We start from the raw sequence: 24,904 nt of genomic DNA, 5'->3' as shown, positions 1-24,904 counted from the left end.
GTCAATGCTCCGCCTTCTTGCTGGAGCTTGAGTGGCGACATTTGACAGCTTTCGACCGTCTGTCCAAAGACTGCAGTGTTATCTTGGCTCCCAGGCAGCCCTTCACAAAAACATTATACACCTTCCACTGGGGCACGTTTGTGGCATGGTGTGCAGAGAAACAGTTTGACCCTCTTTCTGCTTCCCTCTCTCAGGTCCTCTTTATCCTTTCCCTAGCCCAGCAGTGCTCTACTCTGGGCACCTTTAAGGGCTATCTTTCTGCTGTCTCAGCCTTTCTGCGATTGTCTGACAAACCATCATTTTTCCGATCCCCCATTGTACATAGGATCTTGAAAGGTTTGCAACTTATGCTTCCTCCTCCCACTCCCCCCCATCCATCATCCCTCAGTTGGACCTTTAATTTACTCCTGGCATTCTCGATGTGCACTCATTTTAAGCGCTTGCACAACTGTCCTCTCAGGCTCCCTACTATCAAGACTGCCTTATTGGTGGCAATAGCATCTGCCTAGAGGGTCAGTGAGCTTCAGGCTTTGATTTAAGCCTCCATATCTGAACAACTTGGTACTTCGCATTAGAGCTTCTTTTCTGCCAAAAGTGGTCACTCCTTTTCATGTAGGCCGGTCCATCACCCTGCCTACTTTTTACGCTCTGCCGCTTCCCTCTAAAGAAGAGGAGAGGTGCGACTCCACTGCCAGGACCCAAACTAAGTGTTTTCTTTGACTGCACAAGAGAGTTCTGGGTGGCCGACCAAACCTTTGTGTGGTATGTCTGATCGAAGAAGGGAAAGTCTGTCCTGAAGCAGACCATATCCCAATCGATTGTCCTTTCCATTTAAAATCTGCTACACATTGAGCACACAAGTCCTCAAGGAGTTGCTTATTGGCCAATCTGCCAGGGCCAAGGCTGGGACCTCTGCATTAGCACACGGAGTACCGGTCCTGGACATCTGTTAGTCAGTAACATGTGCCTCTCTGCACACGTTTACAACACGCTACCGCTTGGACAGTCAGTTTGTTCTGAATCAACACTTTGTCTGCTGGGTCTTGCAGGACGTTTTTTTGTGTGAAATTGTTTCGCAGACCTACCTCTGGGAAGGTGTTACTTGGGTATCTAATCTAATTGACGCTAGAAGTCTCTATCAGATTAACAAGTTACTTACTTTCTGTAATGCCGTATATGGTAGAGACTCTATCTAGCCGCAGATTGTTTATTGACCCACTCATCCTCCCTGCTCTTCTAATTGATTTCTAGAGTCAGGGCTTTTACCTTTGAGGGCCTCACTTTTCCACACAGTGTCCGTGTTCTTCGTGACCCGCTCTTCTGGCATGGAAGTCGCTAACCGAAACTGACGTATGTGCGCTGGAGTGGTGCCTATATAGGCACCATGCACATAACTTCCGGTGCAGATGATGCCTCGCAGAGCCGAACTGCACCTGCCCCTGTGCAGGTGTACTGCTCCCGAAAAAAAATACGGATTAAGTCTGACTCCTAGGGATAATTCCTAGGTAAGGATTCGGAGGCTAGAAGTCTCTTTCGGATTCTTCTGTTTAGGCACTGTCATTTCAAATGCAGTTTTGAAATGATGCCAGATTGTTAGTAAAAGAAATGGTCTACGCAACACTTGGTCAATCATTACATACAAGATTCACTGTGTTTGAAACTCAGTGGTGTTTAGCTGTGATCAATAGAAGTGTGTGTATATATGACAGTCTTTAGCACAGCAGCTGGACATATATTCACTCGACGTCACAAGAACTAATCTACAAACATTGACTTGTACTATCTAGTGTTGGCTAGTTGTTTTTCTTCGAAGAAGACTTTTAAGTCACACGGTCAGATGACTCCTCCTCTTCGTTATAGTGCGCATGGGCATTGACTCCATTGCTAGATTGTATTCTTTTCGCCGTCTGGTTCAGACGTTTAATACAGCGCTCCGGTTTGAGACCATTTTCGGGATCCTTTGTGTGTGTAATCCACTGTACCCTCGTCTGTATTGTTTTCAATCGCTTTTTCCATCCCTCACGTATCAAAAATCAGAAAACTCCGTCTGGTCAGAACACTACAATCGCACCCTTCGGGCCTCGCCCGTCCGGACTACCTTACACTCATTCGACTGCATCAATGATACTCTGCTGATGGAATGGACTCCGTTTCGATTGGGCCCTCTGTACCATTCCAAGTACCCGCAGACCAAGAGACTAGCTGCATTATCGCAAACAGTGCATCAGTGCCTTTTTCTAATAGGCAAACTTCTTTCCAACAGTACATTGAGCTCCCAATACCTCTAAAAAAAGAAGAAAAAGGACAAAGCTAACACTCCACTGCACCCTGTTCCTCCTTCTCATTCTCATATACCACCACCACTTATTCCTCCAGTACCTCATTCACCACACAATCTTTTCAACATTACTCCTCTGGTTCTCCACATGCAGACCCAGATGCAGATGTAAGAGTTGACAATTATGGAGAACCACCACCAGACCCCTGGCAGGATTATGATATCGATCCTCCAGGAAGTTTTAATTGACAAGATAGCGAGTTTGAATGATCGTAAACACATCAGGCACAGTTTAGTTTGATTGGAGTGCTACATTACTTTTAATGCCAGTGATTGGGTGCTTAGCGCTGTGCATCGATTTTGCATCCAGACTGCTTAGGCAAAAAGAAAGATGTTCTACCTCCTCAGGAAAAAAATGTTTGCTTGCATTTATCCAGTTGATAGATGTTATTCTTTGTTATGGTGCAAGCAGTTCCCTCTTGCCACTAAACATTACCCAATAATCAATATTTTGAAAACAGCAGCCACAAACGGGAACACTTGGGAATTTTGCACATAATATGTGCCAGGTAACATGAACGTGAACGCATATTTTGTTTCAAGGTGACCCATTGATTCAGATAAGCAGGATATGTCAGAAGACAAAGAATATTTGTCTCACTTGACTTATTTGACAATAGTACTCATGTAAAAAAAATTCTACACATAGTGTGGTATAGGACCATGCAATATAATTACACAATTAGATTGTCATGGCTATCTGTCAGCTAGCTGAGGATACGCTAGAGGGTGGGTCATGTTGGTGTCGCTAAATATATAAAATCTGTAGCACATAGTAGTCTGCCATGAAAAAAGATTTTGCTGAAAGCTACAGGTGTAGTTAATGTGGTAATTGTAACAAGTACTATAAAACTGAGTGCCTCCCTTAATAGGCCTTGGGTCAGTCACAGTTGATTTCTTAAGACCATACCATGTGCCCCCACAAAGTGGGTTGACGTTACATTTGTGCCAGAACACTTAAAAATTGGGTTGTTTCACAAACTCACTTAAAAGTGTGGAAAGTAGTATTATAGAAGTATTTTATTTACATCATATTACATGTCTGTCCTTTTTTTATACTAACTATATGAATATTGCTATTGTAGACCCATTTTAGATGTTTGGGGTCCAACTACAAAAGGACATGTAATCCTGGTAGAATTTGTCCACTGTTTAATCTGAGGGTGTATCTAATGATTAGAGACTTGTATAAACCGGTCATTCCATCCCTCGGATCTCTCCTGTGTTCCCATGGGAACACACCCCCATTAAAGTGTGGTCTGCTCAGATCTGTTGCGGGAACATTTTGTCAACAATGACATCGATGAATGCTGAAAGAACAGAGAAAATGTTCCCTTAGCAGTGCGTGGTAGAGTAGTGTGTGATACAGCAATGTCTGATGGCGCTGCCAATAACATTAAGGTTTGTCAGCCTTACCCCAGATTGAGGAGCTCCACTTGCACTCACAAATTCATTGTAGGGGCCAGAGAGAGTGTCAACTCAAATTCTTACATGTACCAAATGAGATATTAGTTGATGGGAGTAAATACATACCTCAAGAAATAATCACAATCCTCGTCAGGGTGAACCCTTAAAGTCACTAAATTAACCCTAGTTCAACCCTGTGGTAGTTATGCCGCAGAACAGACAGGCTTAACTTAGAAGATGTGTGTAAAGTATTTATGCAGTACTAAAACAGAAATAATGCAAAAATGCAAAATAATAAAAATACCAGAACAAATTAGGAACCGAGTACAATGTAATAAACAGAATGACAAAAATCCAACAGTGGGAACTAGATATATGAATTTGTAAAGTTTTAAGTAGAAATGGTGCCAAGAAGCTTCAAGTGCCAATGATATTCAATGGTCGTGGTAGAACAGGACCTAGGCACAATTTGATGCTGACCGCGATGGAGCGTCTGTCGAGTTCACTAACTAGGTTTATCCTGTTCAAACGTATTACTTTCTGATGCTTGTCCTTTTAGTCACAATCTACCAGAGGAGACCTCTAAAGCCCCCCAGGGCCTCAGGGAGGCTCTTACAGACTCACTGGTTGGCAGGTAGAGTCCATTCCATGTCCAGTTGGAACTGATCACCTAGGCAGTTGCACCAAAGGACTTGTGTAGCTTGATGTATCCCTGTAGCTTAAACTGAAGGTTCGCCTTATGACCCGTGGAGTCCACTTCTTTGTCCTAGGTACAAGAGGGAGAGCAGGTCCAGGCTATTCTCTGGTCTTAGGCAACAAAGTAAGTCCTCTTCTGATATTCCATAGGTCCAGGAGTGTTAAGACGTGGGTGCCTGGAGGTGCCACATTTATGCCTGGCACAAGCTGGTGGGTGGGAATGACCCCTTGGAAAGCCCTAATGAATGGGGAACGGGTTCCTGGGGCTAACCATACCTGCTTGGGGAACTTTCAAACTTGGGCTGTGGGTGTTTTTAGGGAGTGTACTATGGTAATCTTTGTGTCCTCACACATCTAATACTAAAATCTACTTTCAAGCAGCCCTGTGCCCCGAACTAACTCAGATACACACCAAGTGTTTTGATATTCTGTCACCCTCCTTTGAGTTGGGCCCTAAATGTAATATGTAAACCCAACAGGCCTGTCAAACAGGCTGCAAAACTTCAATGGTGGCAAAAGAGTCCCACAGTGATTGAGCCTGCCTGGCTGGGAAAACAACTGAAGGTCCTGCCTAAGTCAGCTAACATTTGTCTATTGCAAGGGAGGCCTCTTTGAATTGTACCTCAACTATCTTCATATTCTATCCAGTTCAGATGTGTCATCTCTGCCTATTCAGGTCCGCCTGTTGCGTAGTCCTGGGAGCAGTTCACATCTCACCACAATGGAACCATCATGCTGGCAGGTAGTGGTTGAATACTTGCAGAAAGGCCTCCAGAGGCGTTAGGCATGCAAGGTAACATTTGTAAAATACCTCTTCTGTAATAATTAGACACAATACAACTTCACTATTATGGTGAATTCTGTGTAACTATTCAAAAGATCCCTTGAAATATTTCTTTAGCTGTTTCCTAAGCTGAGATTACATTTATTAAACGTAATATTGTATCCCAATACTTGCCTATGGAACAGCCAACCCTGCTACAGTGAAAATAGCTATGAGGTGCTAGTCACTGTAAGTACGTGTTTCAGGATAAGTCAGTTCTGGGGTTTCCAACAAGGTTTTTATCAGTTGTCATTTTCCATGAATTGAATTTTTTTTTAACTTGGGCACTCTTACTTTGGGGAAGCAGATGTTCGTCCTCCAGGCATAACTTCTGCTCCTCACAGCTCAGTTTAGACCCTTGGCGGTTCCCGTAGCTAGAGGGGGTCCGCCATCTTTGAGGCTACCAATGCTCTTATCTTTAGCCTCATAAAAGGAGCAGGAAGGTGTGCCAAAGGCAAGCATGTCCGCGCCTGGATGGCGTCAAGGGCCAATCCCCCTGGTAGTTTTAACCAAGAATGCTTGTGGTACTCGTTGGATGAACTATGTTCCTGGAATGCGGGGACTAGCTCTTACTGCCGTCATTCTATAAATATAGCCTTAGGACAGGAAGGTGGCTGCCCCTTCTCCTTCCTCCTGAAATCTTGAGCGAAGATGGAGAAGCGGAGTTCCTGCAGCTCCCCGGCGACCGCCCAATGATTTCTGTTAAATTGCTGGTCCCTCCCCAAACTCAAAATTGAAATTGCTGCCCTTGTGTAGGAGCAGCAGCCTACTGCGCTCTTTTTGGTTGAAACGTGGCTCCATTCCTAGTCCGCCCGGACATCTTAGAGGCTGTCCCTTCAGGCTATGCGATTCTAAGATTAGATAGACCTTAAGGGATACGTGGGGGACTGGTGGTGATATATAAGCAACACTTGAGCTGCAGTCTGGCTGAAGTTCAGTTCTGCCGATCCGAGGCTGCCTTTTTCTCTCTCTCGCTAACAGGTTGCTGCTCTCTTAAATTCTTTCTAATTTATTGTTCCCCTGCGCCTGCTTCCCCATTTATTACAGCTTTACTAGACACTATTCCCCTTTATGCTCTGCAGTATGCTAATCTCCTTGTCTTAGGCAACTTCAATTTACATTTTGATGACCTAAAATGCCATACTGCCAAAAGCCTTAGTGAGGATTTTGGGTCATGCCCTATTCAACAGCTAGTACATAACTTCACTCACATTCAGGGCCACATTCTTGATCCCATAATTGCCAATTGAGCTTTGATCAAGGTAGCTCCCCCCGAGTCCTATCACCTGGTCATTTCACCTTCTCATTTCCTTTCAGATCCTTGATTTTGCTCTCTTGACTAGACCGCCACCGGCTTACCCCATTAAGGCCTGCAAATGACCCCTGTTGACTCCAGAGGCCTTTACGTCTGCCCTGAACCGCAGGTCTCCATGCCTAGATTCCTGCCTGCAGGTTGCTAATCAATATGTCCTGGCATGGACTGAGGAGGCCCTCAACCCCTTTGCCCCCTGAAAGACACAGAATATCACTTCTAGACCTACTGCAGAATGGTACATGGAGAGCCTTTTTTGTCTAAAGAAGGTCCTCCATGTACCATTCTGTGGTAGCTGTCATACCTCGGATAGAAGCACATATCTACAATAGCTTAGGGAATACGACAGGCAGATCAGGCTCTCTGGACTCAATTTTTCATGCAAAAGATAGATGAAGCAAATAATTCTCCTCGTGAGATTTTTAGAATAGTTAAATTTCTCACGTCAATAGATTCCATGGCAGCAGTCAGGGCCCCTACTCCTAACAACTGCAATCAGATTGCTCACTTTTTTTCAGATAAAATTTCTTCTTTGGATGCCTCCTTCCCAGAAGAAGCAACAAACTGAAGTTTTTCTCCCCCTAGAGCATTATCGGGCTCATTACCAGAAGGCCCCTTTGGCATTAGAAACACTATTGTAGAATAAATTTGCTCTCTTGCTGCAAAGGTAAAGTCTGGCTCCCTGCAAAATATGGCCTCTCCGGCCATTTTGGAATGTGGGCTTATGACTCTTTCCAACTTTATGTGCACACCTCAACCACTTTTGAAGTTGGACAACTCTGAGATGAGTGGAAATAGGCTAAGGTGGTTCCTTTCCTCAAGAAACCCACTTTGGATACTTCTAAACCTGAATACTTTCGACCAATTTCGATGCATCCCTACTTTGCAAAAATTGCTGAAAAACATGTAAACTCTCAACTTATGAAGTTCATTGATGAAAATGACCTTCACAAGACGCATTCCGGTTTCAGGCGCGGTATAGCACAGAATCCGCCCTCCTATTAGCCTCAGAAATGCTACGTACGCTGGGTGACGAAGGCATGATGGATGCATTAGTCTTGCTAGACCCAAGTGCGGCTTTCGATACCATATCACACGGTCTGCTCCTGGAACAGATGTGGCTACTAGGCATTAAGGGAAGAGCCTACAAATGGCTTGCCCATTTTTTGGACAATCGCTCGTTCCAGGTGTTTCAGAAACCACACACCTCTGATATTATCACCTTACAACATGGTGTGCTACAAGGATTGTCTTTAAGCCTGACCCTGTTCAACTTTTATCTCTGTCCTCTAGCTGACTCGATTGAATGCCAAGGTGTGAGGATCATGTCTTATTCTGATGATAATCAGCTGATCATCACACTGGCTCAAGATGACGGGAGGGCTGCAGACAAATTAAAGTCCTGTCTTGTGGACCTGGGGCATAGATGAACGGCAGCTGTCTTAGACTGAATGCAGACAAGACAGAGGTCCTGGTGATCGGGAAGCAGCCTTTGGTCAGGTCCTCTGCTTGGTGTTCCTGTGAACTGGGCCCCACTCTGGTCCCTAAACTTAAAGTGAAGAACTTGGGTGTCACTTTTGATACAGCTTTAGCAGGCCTCTCAACATCCTAAAATCTTTAGTAGTCCTGCAGGTCTATTGATTTAAATAATCTACTCGACCTAATTATAATGCTCTTAACCCATAAACTAGATTCAAATTAAGTGATCCTGTGCAAATATTTTAATTCACTGAGACTCCATTTTCTTCTTTTCACATATAAGAGCACCTTCAAATACGCAAGTTGAGCATGTCTGCTGTACAGAAAACTCTTTTGTTTGATTCAATAGACTAAACCTTTGCTCCATATATAATACAAATCTAGCCAGATATAGGGTACACATGACCGCTTACTTGCCTCAGTTCATTAACAGCATTGTCATCGGGGCAGGAATGTTTATCAACTCATGTTTAAAAACTCACTTTTATTAAATACACAACTAAAGCATAAAGTAGCAGCGCACTGTCATTTGCAATCAGCATATTTTACATCAAAATGCCCACAGAATTTCCCACTGACGTGGTTTTAAAACTATATAGAGTATGTCTGGAAATCAAGTTTCTGCAAATATTTGTTATTTGCACATCACCAAGTAAAGTGTTCCAGTTTGTTTTGCCCTTATGTAAATCTTTGTTTGCATCACACTTCTGAATTACAAAAAAAATTATTTCATAATTCCGGATATATTTTTCAATAAATGTTGAGTTAGAAAAACAACTGACATTTTACAGCCTATTGTTTCACAATTATTGCCAGATAATTCACTTGACAAAAAACACTAACTATATAATAACAGAAAGAAAATTAAACACCATTTTCCAGGAACAGATAAGCAACAATTAGTAAAAAGACAAACTGACATTTGACCTCTGTCCTTGAACAGACAGCAACTGTGTCAAGACAAAAACAAGATTTACAGGCTTTTTTTTATTGTTCATTCACTTTTTGATTGAACAGAACACCTTTTCCTTTCAGCTTAAGTTAACTCACCAGCAGAGACGACTAAATGCTGAAAATAGCTCGACCTAATAAAATCTCACTCGCAATTGCAAGTGGATTTTTCGAGGTGTGGCTATCTTTTGATAAGCAGATCTCAGCTACGGTCAGTGCGTGTCAAAAATGGTACGAATAATCTTGCAACTATTACCCGAATCCGTGAAGAAAACCATAATTCAGGCTTTGCTGGTATTTCACCTGGATTACTTTAATGTATTCTACCTGGGGGTCTCCAAAGACAAGCAGGGGATGCGTCAAAGGGTACAGAACACTGCAGCATGGCTACTCTTGAATATCCCAAACTGGGATGGCATACTGGAAAAAAGAACGATGGATTTAACCCAGATCTCTTGACTGGGAGAGAATGTTTGAATCATTCAGCATTCCGTCCATCATTTGATGCAGTTACTGTTGGGAGGCCTGCAGTCATTGTGCTACCTGCTGCAGTGATAGTGCAAACATGAGTGCTGCAGCCCACAGTTGACATTTACCTCGCAGGCCTTGTAGGGAAAGTAAATATGCCAATGCTACTCACTGACTTACATCTCTGTGCACACAGCCGGCTTCTGGTGGTAACGTTGGTGCTATGTTCTTCCCCTTGGTTTCTTGAGCTGCCATTTTTCACAAGCCTGTCTAATGGAATGTCCCTCAGGTGGTCCTCTCATCTAACTCCATTTTGTGTTGGCCATGAACCTTAACAGCAAGTCCTGTCTAACATTGTTGTGGCCCCGTCCAGGGCACCCTGCTAGCACAGGGAGCCTCTGCCATTCTATAATCCCAGAGAGCTTTGATTCAGCATGGCCAGAGGACCCATTTTGTCTGCAGCCAGAGCGACAAATCCCGGACTACATGTTTGCCGCCATGCTGGCCAAAGCCACGGCTTAAGAGCGTCATATTAGGACTTTAAATACCTGTATGCAATTCTGTAGCACTTCTGTCTTTCAGTTGCTACCTTGCGCTGCATACTCAGTGATTGGAAAATGTACTTTTTGATTATTCTGACAAATATTGTTTTATATTTCTTTTTTGTATATAACATGAAAACCTATGGTGGCATTTTCACTGTACTACTGTTCTATATCAGTAGCTTCTCGCAGGAAATACATAACCCCTACCTAAATACCACATATTTGGTCATATTCTAGTCATCATTCAAGAAAATGAACTCTGTCCTTCAAGAAAACAGTATCTGACTCAAATAATATGAAATCAAAGCCGCCCCTAGTAGTAGGGACATCCTACAAGGTGAACAATTACACCCTGCGTGTAAGATAGCATTTTAACATGTCAGCTTGCTCGACCCTTTAAAGTTGTACTTTGCACAGGACCGTAGTGGGCACCTTCAACCCCTAAAAATACTTAATTAAAACGGCCTATTTTGAAGGTTGGGAATATGCTGGGGGGGTCCGGGTGTTTTATCTTGTTTTGGCACTACTTGAGTTTTTAATTTTGAGTGTGGTGCAATTTGTGTTTGTGCTCCCACCTCCTTAATGGCCATCTTAATCAGCCTGCATTTTCGGAGCAGTTAGCGCTTCAGTTCCTGACTTCCTGCTCCCGGTCACTACTTAAGGGTGGCCTTGTTGCGAATGCGCCAAAAGCACCCGAAGTGATCCAGGGGCCAGATATGCTGCCCCTTTCAATCTTAATTAAGTTATCTTTTCTGCCAGACAGCTCAAGGTGCTCTGCCCCACCTGTCTTGAGGTATGTCTCACCTATAGACCGCTCAGAGAGATCCATGATGTGCAACTACTGAAATTGTTTGATCCCCACTGACATTATTATTCATTGACCTCCATGAAAAGTTTGTTTTCTCCCTCAAGATCCCCAGGGAGGGACTTTTCCTTCTAAGACACCAGCTGTCATTCCCTTCTTAAGCATCAAGCACACCTCTTCAACTCTCTTAGGGACAGTGCACCAGATGCACGGTTTCTCACTGAAACACAGTGAGGCCTTCTCTACAGATATCATTGCTGCTTTTCCATCTAATTACCTCTTAACACAAAGTTAGACGTGATTGGGCGCATAAGAAAGGAAGTGGCATTGCAATCTTTTTAAAGTGCATTACTAACGTAAGGCACAAGATCTTCCTATTTCAGATTGTGAAGCCTGGTTCTTCGCCCTCTGCCTTTCACCTAATTTTACTGTCAGGCAATTTGATCAATTCCCCTCCATGCTATGCAAGTAATTGGTGCTCTATCTTACTGGTTATCCTTTTCCCTTTAATCCTTAAATGCGCCAATATCAATGTGTTGGGTGATCTAAATATACACTTGGAGGATAGCCCTTGTGGCTTTGCATCCTCCTTGATAGAGGACCTTAGAGCTTTGAATCTTCATCTAATTAACACTGCCCCTACACATAATGCTAGTCCTCCTTTACTCAAATCTTAGGGGTCTTACAACAGATTGCCCGATCCCTTTACTTTGGTCGTATCATCATGCGGTACCCTTTTCTTTTTTGACATCTTCGATCAACGTTTTGCCACAGGACCACCTACTCTCTCCAGAAAGTGGTCTAAACTTGATCTTCTTTCAACTCCCAGCTCCTAGAAACTTTACCCAGTCTAGAGCAGTCTGTTGACCATGATCAACCTAAGGTTGACACCTAGATTCGGGGCTCTCTTGACTCTGATCTGCAAGCCAAACCCATCACCCCAGCCAGACTGCATACTCCCGCCCCCTGGTTGAATGATAATCTCGGGAGGGGAAAAAAGCGGTGTAAGCATCTGGAAAGGAGCTAGATGAAATTCTATGATAAGGAAGATAAACTTAAAGATCAGCACTAAAAGAATACTATATACTATGCAGAACTACTCATGCTACATTCTATTCAGATGAAATAGCTGGTGCTCAAAAGTGCCCCAAAACTATTTTTATAGTAGTTAATGAGCTATCTGACCCTAGTAAATGGTCTCCTCCACCGTTCCTCTCACAGCCACAATGTGAAGAACTGTCATTTTTCATTGGAAAAAAAGAAAAAGGTGACAGATATTCATCATGCGCTTTCTACTGCCCTGATTGTCAAGCCTCCGATGGATGTATGGTAAGACTATTGACACCTCTCTATCAATCGCTCACAGTGAATCGGACACTGTCAATCCAGCTACCTATTTCCCATAACAATGCCTAGATTTGTTTACTTATATGGATGTTTCTCTTATTTGTGCTTTATTTCAATCCAAAACGTCGGGCTCTCCCCTTAGACCCCTTTCCACGGCCAAGGTACGTAAACTTGGCCCAAAACTACTACAGATTTTGACTACTCTACTTAATTCCTCTCTACAAGAGGGTCGGATTCCCAAGTACAGAAGTATGCTATGGTCTTGCCCCTATTAAAAAAATGAAACCATCTGGATACCATCAGCTGGTCTAATTATAGTCTAATATCGCTACTTCCTCTGCTCCCTACGATCTTAGAAAAGCATGTTAACTAGCAAATTTCCTCTTTGATGGAGAAGATCATGATATTTCACAAGTCACAGTGTGGCTTCAAATGAAAAAGGAACAATTGTTGGACAGAGAGCTGCACAATGTCAAACATTCACCCCAGTACAGAGATCTGGACCTAACTCCATCGTTTTTGCTCCCCACGCCTTTCCAGTTCTGTCCCAGCCATATGCAAAAAGGTCTTGACCCTGTTCAAGATGAGAACAGTTCAGCCCGAACTGCCAGGCCAGGTCCACCTTGGACTGGAAACAGGCACCCTAGGACCGGTTTCGGCGCATCACCCCTCATCAGCCAGGCTAGCTTGACTCCAGTGTTATGGAAAGAACGGGACCCACATCTGGGCATACCCGTCCGACTCATGGTGATAAATGCAAAAAACAATTGTTGGCCAGAATGCTGCACAATGTCAAACTTTCACCCCAGTACAGATATTTGGGCCTAAACCCATCGTTTTTGTGCTCCCCATGCCTTTCCAGTTAAGACCCAGCCATATGAAAATCGGTCTTGATGCTGTTCGCAGGGGAACAGTCCAGCGCAAACTGCCAGGCCAGGTCCTCCCTGGACTGGAAACGAGCATCCTGAAATCAGTGTCGCCTACATTCCAGTCTTGCCTCATCCAGAAGCAGTTGCTGCTGGGCCAGGAGCAGCTGACGTCACACCTCCGCCCCAGGCTCGCCACGAGCCCTCTCATCCAATGCCTGTATCTGGGACTCAAGCTCTACTGACTAGTGCATCTTATGATGATGCTCGCCCACACAGAAACTAATATTCACCCCGCGTAAGGTGGGCTTAAGGGCCTCCCAGAGGACATTTCCAGAGGGACCGAGGGCGCATTAAGGGACATATATTCAGTTAACGAACAATATAATAGTAACCAATACTTGGTTCTGTAGGCGCCATGGAGGCATTCTCCAGTGGAATGGGTATCGCTGTGGGCCAATAAGTAGTGATAGTGTCACAGGTGAATGATCTGACAATCCCCTTGGCAAGATCTCTACTGCTGATACTCTGTGTAGGTAATGACCGTAGACCTGAAAATAACCCAATATGGAAAAGGACCCATGAACTGCTGAAAAAAAAAGTGTAGCCCATCAGTACTTTCAATTTGGACTCTCCTATTCCCACCAATCCGCCAGTGGCATGCCAGCGATCAACCTCTGGAGTCATCACATAGTTTCAGTCCCCTCCCACCTTGAACAGATCCCTGGGCAACTCGCCCCAGAGACGATGAAAACGGTCTATAAAAATCTGCCCTAGTTGGGGGGGGCGGGGGGGGGGGGGGGCATAAAATACTGCCCATGGTGATTGTGTCCCCATGAAGCGTTCCTGTCACTAGAGTATTTCATCCACCCGTATCCGTCCAGACGTTGGTGGGCCTAAAGGTAATCCTTCGGTGGACCAAAACGCCCATCCCCCGGGAACCTCCGGCGAACCCGGAGTGGAACACCTGAGTATATCCGAAGTGCAACAAGCACGGCACTTTTTTTGCCTAGAAAATGAGTCTCCTGTAACAACAACCTACTTGCCTATATAATACCTCACTGGCCATCTACAATGAAATAGGCAGATGTGTGGGATCTGAACCCTTGGACCTGGAGTGTGTATGCACCTGTGCCAAACTATCCCACAACAAAGAACTCCCTAAAACAGTAGGCTGCCACCCCCCTCCCGTCCCCCACCCGAATATCTCAAGAAACCTAGAAGTATCTGTTGCAGGAGATAACCCACCAGAGGCCCCGGGGTAGGTCTCGCCACTGGATCCCCATATACTTAACCCCAATAACGTCGCCCACAGAACATAAAGGACCTCAGTCATTGCTCCAGAAATGCTACCATCGAGGAGCCTTCATATCCCTCTGGGACCCCTACCAGGTGGAGGTTGTTGCGGTGGGCATCCTCCACTCGGGCCGCCAGCTCCTTGCTCACCACTGTTAGGTGTTAATTGTCTGTTGGAGGGAATTCACTGCATCCTCGGCCGTGAAAACCCTAGTCTCCACCTCAGTAAAGCGATCCACAGCCTTCCTAAAATCCTGATGCAGCAGGGTAATCTCTGAACCCACCGCACCAATCTTTGCATCCAGCATATCACAAGATTGTGTAATGGCAGGTAGTAATGTGGCGTTATCAGGACAAGAGCCAGTATTAACCCCTCAATCCTCAGCCCCTGCATTAGTATACTGATCCTTGGTGCCCTGCTTGGTCATGTCATGAGGATAGACAGCTTATCCTTTGTCACTGGCCCCAAGAACACACCCGGTCGCCGCAGAGACAGAGGCCCCAGACTTTTCTGGCCTCCCTTCTGGCACGGTAGGCCTCTTCACTGTCTCCAATCCCACCCAGACCTTGGGATGGCCACAGGCGGGCCCGGTAGCCACCACGTCATCTGGTCGTTAGATAATGCCGGAGGGCCTTGGGCAGGACAGCCGTGGCCCAGATACTTACTGTGCCCACGACGCCAACTCTGTATGCAGCTGCCACGAGAACCGGCCTCCCCTGCTCCGTGATCCCCCCTCAGGTCTGGCCGCCATAGACTTCGGGCCCTGGCTGCCAGTCCAATGTAGATCAGCTCCTCAGCCACTCCAAGAGAGGCCACAACTTGCTACTGGCACCTAGAGATCCTGTACTCTTCAGGCCTTCCGTCCAGTTCGGGAGGCCACCTCGCGGTCAATAGTCCCCCCAGGACAATTGTACACGGGCCGCGGCTCTAGTATTCACTACGCCCCCACAGCACACTCAGTGCGTGGCTGCCACGGTATACAGTCTCCTTTGCTTCATGGGTCCTCTCGGGTCCGGCCGCAACTGCTCTCCAGCCCGGGCCCGCAGTTGGACCTCGATCTGCTCCTAAGCTGCACCAGGGTGGCACAACTGTATTGCATGGGACACTTCGGGTGGCCTTCCCAACCCCAGGCCTTTGTCATGGACCTTGGCCCTCTGTAAGCCGGATGTCAGCGACCGCACCTCTAGGCCACTGGGCCAACTCCCATCTAGTGACCAGGCTTCCTCGCCTCCAAAGGATCTCCCGACACCACAACTGGGCATCAATTGGTCTGCAACCATCTCCGCAGCACTCAATACAGCAGTAACTCCAAATTAATGTGTTGCCGGCAGGATGATGCCTGATTTTGAAACTGACTGCCGGGATGCCAGCTAACACGCGTCAGCCATGTTGGCCCACTAGGCCATGGCCCCGGGATGATTTAGCTTTCATCAGAAAATATGGTATTGAAATACCGTTGTGCAAATGTAGTTTGCCAGCTGTTCCAGACATTTTTATACTCAATTTAAAGCTTTGGGCTAAAAGTGGAATGTAACATGCATTGTGGTCTTTGCACCTGTGTTACTTGATTAATCGGCTGATTCTCAACTTTTTTTTGTTAAAAAAACAAAATTCTGTACAATAGTATTTGACAGAGACTTCTAGTTGTAGATTCCTTACTGAGAAGGTCAGGGAAGTGCAGAGTGAACCACAAGGACCCACCCAGTTGAACAAATTCTATGAGGCCATGCACCTCCTATTTGGACAGGCCGGCCTCTCTGCGAAAAGCCTTTAGGCCCCACAGGCTCAGGAGGGCTGCCACTGAAACTTCACCAACAGGTTTGCCCTCTGAGCCAGCCGAGCCCTATGGATCCTATTTTGGATCCGGAGTGGAACCGCCTGCAAGACAGAGACCACCTTCGGCAGCCGTTCGTGTTCAGACGCACCACAGCGGCCCCATCCAAATTGTTTTTCCCTACTCCGCCATGGAGCCAGACGGGCATTGTTCAATGCAAGTTCAGACACCGATTTTGGACCATGCCCTCCTGGTTGGAGCCAGTGCCCTTTTCATTTGACAGGTCTGTAAAGGGAGATAAATGGTAGGACCATTTTGGATGCAGCATCCCCAAGAAGATACTGAGAGCAACTGATATGAGTAAAATGCAGACACCAATGAGTTAGACAACTCATGGGACACTGGCTTGGTCTCTTCTCACTTACGTGGCTAGAGGAGGGTGCCTCATTTGCTATGGTGGTGCGTGGGGCTGCTTAGGTCCTAGACCTTCAGTTGCCCTCTGAGGTAGTAGAGACTAACCTCTTGATAGAGATACTTCAGCCGGGAGTCACCCAATCTGAACCCTTACTCCCCTCTAATGAAGCCCTTACCCCTATCCTACTCAGGGACTGGTCCAAGCCGTGCATAGTGTCTCCTGTGCATTAGAAAATGTCCCACTGCCATCACCGTGCTCCTGGGGATCCCAGATTCCTTATCCAGCACCCTACCCCTGAGAGCTTGGTGGTCCAAGCCTCCATCTCATAGGCTAGGGTTATCCCATGTGCGTTCCCTACCACTCCACCCAATAGGGAATCCAAGAGGCTAGATACCTTTTTAGTAGAGGATTTTCTTTTCTTCCAGACTTGCGCTCCGGTCTGTGAACACTGCGTGCCTTTTGGGCCGATATTCCCATACAATCTGGAATTCGGTTGTTCAAGTTCTGCCTGTTGACTAGGAGGAAACTCGAACCATACTCTCTCAAGCTATTGCTGATGGGAGAGACACGCAAAGCTCACCATACACTGTGGACTGGACATGACAGACTCGCTGAGTAGAGCGATTTCGGTGCAGCGCCTGGCTAAGAAACACTAGCTTTTCAGGGGATGTCCAAGCCTCGCATATATACCTGCTCTTTGACGGCTCTCATTTTTTGGAAGATAAGGCGTACCAAGAGCTGGAGAACTTTAAGGATAGCAAAGTTACGGGCTGGTCCTTGGGCTTCTCCATGATCAACTCAAGTCCACCTTCTGTCCCTTTCATGGCCACGGAAGGGGCTTCCAACTGCATCCATACCTTCCCAGCCACCATGGCCAACAGACTTCACAGCCTTTTCTTGGCCGAGAACGTGGGTCCCATAAACCATGTGGGAAATGTAGCCAGAGGTTTGACCAGTCCCACCCCCGGCAGCCGAAGCATCCAGACCCCTTTAGTTTGCCATCCTGCCATCATAGGCATTGAATAACGGGCAGTATATGCCACGACCTGCACCACTGGAGGTCAGTAACATCAGGCCATTGGATTTTACAGATTGCCCAAAGCGGCTACTCCATCCCCTTTGCGACCACTGACCACCCATGGCGCCCACTTACGACTGGCTGATGGTGGACCACCTCTCCTTACTCCATCAGGAAGTGCTGGCTCTCTTGGCCAAGAAAGCCATCAAGAGGGTGCCGGCATCAGAAGTAGTTGTGTGCGATTTCTGATACATTCTAGTGCTCAAAAGGATGGAGGCCTTTGTCCTATCCTAGACCTGTGCCTTCTCAATCTCTTACTGAAAAAGGAGACATTCAGAATGCTCACACTTTCTCAAGTCCTGTCTGCCCTGGACCTGGAAGGCTGGAAGGTAGCGTTGGACTTGCTGGACTCATTTTTCCATATCCCCATCCTGCCTGCCCACAGACGTTGGCCTTACCAGCACCCCTCAGGTGTTCACCAAGGTGATGGCTGTGGTTGCAGCTCATCTATGGAACTCAGGGATTCCAATCTTCCCCTACCTCAACGATTGGCTGTTAAAGGCTGGCTCACCACAGGCAATCCTCTCCCACCTCCAGACTAGAGCAAGCATCCTGCACTTTGAGGTTCACTATCAACGTGCCAAAGTCACACCTGACTCCCTCTCAGATTCTCCCTTTCATCTGTACCTGTTTTGGACACAGTGCAGTTTCGGGCCTATCCTCCCGGTGGCGAGCCCAGGATATTCAGGCTATGATACTGATGTTTCAGCCTCTATCCTATATTTCAGGGAGAATGACTGAGACTGTGGAGTCTCATGGCCTCCTTCATCCTCCTTGTGGCACATGCCCATTGGCATATGTGGGCTCTGCAGTGGGACTAGAAGTTCCAGTGGGCACAGCGCCTGTGGAATCTCCCCAATATGGTCCAGATCTTGGAAGGAACTGCAAAAGATCTGCCGTGATTGGGTCAGTGGCAGACCCCTCTCCCTTCCCCAACCAGAGCTGACTGTAGTGACAGATGTGGCACTTCTGGGATGGGCTGGCCATCTGGGTGAGGTGGAGATCAGAGGACTCTGGTCTCCGGCGAAGTGTGGGTTTCACATCAGCGTGTTGGAGCTTCTGGCGATCCACTTGCCATTGAAAGCCTTTCATCAAGGGATGGCTGGTGCCAGTGGTCAGGAACAATACGCAACAAACAGCGGAGAGTAGGGTTGTGGGACCTTTGTCAAGAGGTCGGCGTCTCTGGATATGGCTGGTACATCAGGGCATTTCGCTAGTAGTTTAACACCTCTGAACACCAGAGCGGAAAAACTCCGCTGACGATGCCTAGCAGGTCATGAATGGAGGCTCTATCCAGAAGTGAGCAAGGTCTATTTCTAGAGTGGGAAGAGCTTTGGCTAGATCTGTTCGCCATCACCGAAAACGTACAATGTCCACAATTTTGCGTGCTGGAGTTTCCAAGGCAGCTAGCGCTCAGATGCTTTTCATCTGGAGTGGAGCTCTGGCTGCCTGTACGCCTTTCGCCAATACCACTCCTACCTATAGTTCTTAATAAGGTCAAGAAAGACCGCGCCAAAGTCATTTTTGTGGCTCTGGATTGGGCATGGAGAGTCTGGTTTCCCCATCGGTTGAACATGTGCATCATTGCCCTGATCAGGCTGCCTCTTCGAGAGGCTCTTCTGTTGCAGCAACATGGGAGTGTCCTGTGCACCCTTCACCTTCATGCCTGAAGATTGAGCTGCAACAGTTGGTAGCTTTCCTCCTTCCTCCCAAAGTCTATGATTTTATTTTGGCAGCCAGGCATCCCTCCACCAAGGAGGTATACACCTGCTGCTGGGATACATTTGTTGAATGACGTTCATCCAGGGACATCAGTCCTCTTTCTGCACCCGTTTCTCAGGTTCTACAGTTTGTTCTATCCTCGGCCAAACAGGGCTCTGCTCTGGGCACATTTTAAGGCTACTTATCGGCCTTTTCAGCATTTATGCGTTTGCCAGACCAACCTTTGAGGAGCCTAGCCACAACAGGAGACATGAACAAACGTTCGCAACATAGGTTCCCTCCCAGGCTATTTATCATGCCACCAGTGGTACTTAAACCATGTACTGACTTTTCTAATGTGCACACCCTTTGAGCCACTACACAATTGTCCTCTTGGGTTATTGTCCATCAAGACTGCTTTTCTAGTGCCCATTACATCGCCAGGAGGGTCATTGAATTGCAGGCACTTTCAGGCCCCCCTCTACACCACCGTCTCTCCGGGCAAGCTGATACTCTGGGCATGTGCCTCCTTCCTTCCGAAGGTTGTTGCTCATTTACATGTAGGCCAGAACATCACTCTGCCTACCTTCTTTACTCCGCCTCACCTTTCATAAGAGGAGAAGAGTCTACTGTCTAGACCCCAAAAGAGCATTGTTATTCTACTTCGATCGCACTAACAAGTTCTGGGTGGGCAATCAACTCTTCGTAGGGTATGTAGAGGCCAAGAAAGGGAAGAGAGTGAAGAAACGGACCATTTCAAGATGGGTAGTACCCTGCATAAAGATCTTATACACATTGGCCAAGAAGCAACCCCCTGAGGGCTTGCATGCTCTTTCCACCAGAGCCAAGGCTGTGATCACTGCTTTAGCTCACAGAGTACTTTTCCAGGACATGTGAGGCAGCAATGTGGCCATCTCTGCACACGTTTACCAAGCACTACTGCCTGGACAATCAGGTCGGTCATGACAGGCATTTGGCCTGTTAGGTCTGGCAGGTCTTTGAGGTTTAAATCGGTCTTGCAGACCCACCTCGGGAGAAGTATTGCTTGGGTATCAACTCTAAGGTAAGGCAACTAGTAGTGTATAAGATGAACACGTTACTAATCTTTGGTAATGTTTATCTGGTAGAGACTCTATCTAGCTGCAGATTCCTGGCTGACCATCCTTCCCACTCTGCATCCTGATTGTAGTGTAAGGGTTCGCCTTCTAAGGGCTTTAGAATTTCGCACCAGTGTCACACTTCATCGTGGCTGTGTGCTCCTGCCATGGAAAGTCGCAAAAGTAACGGACGTCGGGGCGCCAGGGTGGCGCCTGTATATGCACTGTGCACATCATTTCCGGTGCTACCGACACAAAGCCAAACTACGCACCTACTTGCGTGCAGGGATACTGTTAAAAAATGTCCAGATCCAGTCTGATGCCTGAGCAGTATTCTAAGGTAAGGAATTTTCAGCTACATATTCTCTAACTTTTAAGTCACTACCAAAAGTAATTAACTTGTGCTCTCTGTCTCTGGAAGTTGACTCTTATGTCTTTTCTATTTTATGCTGTTTTGTCTTTATGCACGTAAAGTTCTTCTGTTTTATCTGCCCAACTAATTAGTTGATTATTTCAAACCTACACAGACTAAATGTGATCTTCTTAATCTCTTTCCAACTTGATTTGACTATGAAGGAATTGCGTGAAAGATGGATATCTTATGTGAAATATAGCATGTCTCTTCTGTTCCTTCTCCACAACTGATACCCAGTCTACGTTTTTTTTTCTTCGTCATTTTCCCTTTGGTTACATGTACTTTTAGGTCTCATCTCGTTTTCAAAGACCTCTTGTGGTCCTATTGTCACTCATTTGTTTGCTTATGTCATGGCTTGCCTTTCACTCATTATAATTGTCCCTCCGCTGGAGTTGAGATTCAGTAGCATCCTTTGGAGTAGCTGACTTGTATCCTTCCAGTGCTTATGTATAGGCGACTCATTTTTTGCTAGTTAATTAAGCACTGTCAGAATTTGTGTTCTTGTTTGCTCTCGTGTGCTGCTTCCACCCTCTCAAACAGTTTCCTCCTCTTACCCTTGCATTCCTTTCACCCTTCCACCAACGCTCCTTTGCTCCCCTAAACCTCACAGTATTTAAAAAATGTTTAGTTATTTTAGAGGGCCCAGCAGTTTCCCTTTGATGCTAGACCACTCCACATTACAGGAAGCACTTTTGTGTGCTTCTGTTGATACCTTGCTCCCCACTTATTCCTCCATTGCTTCCCCACACCTAGCAGTCTTTGAAATAAAATGTTTTAGTTTAAATTTTTTGGAGGACCTGACACCTTCCATTTTCTGCTAGGCTGCTCATTCCAAAAAGTACTTTTGTGCAAGTTTTTTTTTCTTCTTTTTCTTTTTAAATTTACTGAGCCAAGTGGCATCTGCCATCATGGGTCTTTAAAGTGAAAAGGGAATAAAAACACACTCCATCATTCCATACGTGCACATGTGTGGTGACGCATGCATGTTCCTCTGACATGACGTGGTCGCATCATCATCACCTTTCTTTTCTTGTTCGTTTAATTTGTCAATACTGCACAGCATCTGCAAAAGGCACTGTCCTTGCCAATGCTTGTTTAACTTGGAGCTTTTTTTAGGTGGAATGAACGCTTAGATTCTGCACACCAGATAGTAATAGATAGCGGATTGTTTGGGTGCAAGTCCCTCGGGAAATATATTATGCCAATGTTATGTTTTTAAAGCTTTTGTAAGATAGATTGCCAGTGCCAGAATTTGGCTTTGTAGATATGGGGCAAATAAGAAACCAGAAAATCAATAATTGTGTTAATTGCAGAATGAAGTGCTTTGTCTTTTTACATCTGAGCATTTAATATGTGGGACATTGCCAGTCTGCTTGTGAAGTTGAAAAAACTACTTTCAGCTCAATGTGCAAATGTTCTATTTAAATATAATTATTTAATTTTTTTCAGGTTGTCACCATGGGTCTTTTTCGGACCATAGCCTTGTTTTATTTAGGAAGCTTTGACAGCATCGTTCGACGCTGTATGATACAGAAAGAAAAGCCTGAACACACACACAAAGCTGAATAAGAGCCTTCAAACCTTGAGAGGACATGACCTTTTGAACAGCTTGCTGCTAAACAGGCTGCACCTTCTTCCACCACAGACTCTTTCTGTCAGCATGCTTGGATGTCCATCAGGCTCTTTTACCTCCTCTGACAGGTACCCGACAGAGGGAGCGAACGTGACCCCTTAGGAGATTCCAACACTATGCAAAATGGAGCATGGTGGAGTCCTTTCATATGTGGTTGGAAGCGAAGGTGTTTGAGGGAACATTTGTATGATGAATACAAATTTTGAGAAAGTCCACAATAAATTCCATTGTGAAAGTGGGGAGAAGTCGTTCGTAGACTATTGTTGGTAATTTGTCAGATTTTAACCTAGGAGTGCAACTCTAAACTTGACCTGCCCGTTACACACCGCATTCCCATCCCCAAAAGAACTATACGGAAACCAATCACCAAACATATGGCACATGTGTTTTTATTAGGTGACTCTTACCAATCATTTAGTTACTTGGCAACAACATTAGATTTTTCTTATATTCCTGATCCATGCGAGGTTAAGCCAAAATTAAAAAATTCTGTATCTTCAATTTAAGTTAAAAAAAAAAAAGGCGTTCATCTTCATTTGTCCGACCCAGCGCCCTTCATTGCAGACACACATCTGTTAACCCCGTTAATTTTCGTACAGCGTCTTTAGTCTTGAAAACTGGACATGTTGTGGGTTATTGAATATTGATGTGGTTTACAGGCAAATGAGCAGAATTGCTTTTACCTTAAGAATACCAGTTTTCCTTCTGTAGTTTCTCAGGTTGTGAATAAGAGTAACCCCTCAGAAACCAAGGAGATAGGATTTTTCAAAACCAAAGAGTTAAAGAAAATATATTTAATCACAAGCTCTATGTGGTTGTATTCACAATGTTTCAGAATAAACAGCCCTGCTGGTGGCGACAAAGAGGGTGAACCGAATGCAAGAGTTAAATGGTGAATGGACAAGGCTTGTGATTAAGTATATTTTCTTTAACCCAGGGGGAAAAATCATTCACTTTGTTGTAGACCAGTTTCACCCTTGATGTTAATACAGAACAATATTTAGTCATTTGGGTGTTGTCTGCAGGCAGATGTAACACGCACATTTATCCACCAAGACTGTTAATCCTGTGTGCTAGGTAACTGAGGTTTTTGCTAAAGTTTTGTGTTGCTTAACAGTGTTTGTGTCACAATTCTGTTATGTGGATAACTGAGATGGTACTTACTCTAAATCCTGTTGTTAAATCTGCATACATGGTCTACAAACCAAAAAGGACTTGCACTGTGCTCAGCCAAATGTAGTATTTCGAAGAGATGAATCATTTGTGTTTGTAACAGTTTTTTGGGGGGTTTTAAAACAACCACACATTTTTGTAGGCCACAGAATGCTAGCTGGTCAGAGAGAACATTCTTGTACCAGTTCACGGTTTAAATAAATATTCATTAAAAACTAGTTGATAAAGACCAATTACACAGATTTCTAAGTGCCAAGCATAAAAGGGGGTACAACATGTTATTCAAAGCAAGTGCTGTATCAGTGAAAAAAATAGTTGGATTAAAAAGAAATAAGGGAATCCACCTGATGTTACGACTGACATGAATATACAGCTAGGAAACGTGACTTTTTTTTATTGATATTGGAAGTTCTGATATTTTTCAGCATTCATGGTGCCTATTGAATGAATTAGTGTAATCTAAAGTATGAGTCGCAGTAAATTCAAAAGTGAAAAGTATTTCGCTTTCATTTTGCTAGAGAAGCAGCTTTGTGTTGGGTGGGAATCTGCAAACTTGTCTTTAAACGGAACATTCTGTGGCACCTTACTCAGAACCAGCGGCGGCCATCGAAGGTAAGCGCAGTGGGCGGGGTGGAATGGGGGGGAAGTCGACGGTATAGGTATTAAATAAATAAATAATACCTATTGTGTCGCTTGTCTGCTCCCTCCGCCCCCCGCCAGGCCCCGCCCACCCCAATGTGATTATTGTGCCGGTCGCGGCTGCACAAAACTTATGTGGCTCGAGAAATGGCAAATCCGACCTCAGAACTAATTGCCTGGTTTCCTTGCTCTATGACGAAAATAAATTTTACTAAATTTCTAAGGGAAACCTCTGGATTGTCATGTTTTTATTTCTGTTTCGAATTTGTCTTAAGGGTAATTTGACTGTGGCTTTGAGAAATGCTCCAGTCTTCATTGTACTAACACCTCAAGGAGTTTTTGGATGGAAAACGTTTGTCCTGTGTCTTGGAATTAGGTTCTCAGTCTAAAGAATAAAGATGGCAGGCTGTACGAACCTCAGAAAAACGTTCTTTAACCAAGAGACCCAGTTTAACCATATATTTGAGTCTTAAAGTACACTTTGTGTGGTAGGCATCTGTCAAAGTGTTGATAGAAAGGAAGAAATTTATTCCTATGGCTAATTTAAACATGGCACCACAATCTGCCCTCTGAGCCTTTTAAGGCATGATTGGGATTTGCAGGTAAGCCTTAATTGTCGAGCTTGAACAGTGCTTTGAAAGCATT

The 24,904-nt window shown here is 45.3% G+C and overlaps 1 protein-coding gene across 1 annotated transcript in view; it reads left to right on the top strand.

Annotated features, from left to right (window-relative positions):
- Positions 1-24,488, top strand: part of KDSR (3-ketodihydrosphingosine reductase) — a 310,571-nt gene extending 286,083 nt beyond the window's left edge. Inside the window, exon 10 of the mRNA XM_085606936.1 lies at positions 22,264-24,488. Coding sequence (XP_085463062.1) covers positions 22,264-22,383 — 120 coding nt within the window. The 3' untranslated portion in view covers positions 22,384-24,488. The remainder of the gene's footprint in view (positions 1-22,263) is intronic.
- Positions 24,489-24,904: the final 416 nt, after the last annotated feature.

The sequence above is a fragment of the Triturus cristatus genome, chromosome 5_2, assembly GCF_964204655.1.
Source record: "Triturus cristatus chromosome 5_2, aTriCri1.1, whole genome shotgun sequence".
Classification (NCBI taxonomy): domain Eukaryota; kingdom Metazoa; phylum Chordata; class Amphibia; order Caudata; family Salamandridae; genus Triturus; species Triturus cristatus.
Note: the sequence above shows the minus strand (reverse complement) of the source record. Positions and strands in the feature narration are given on the sequence as shown.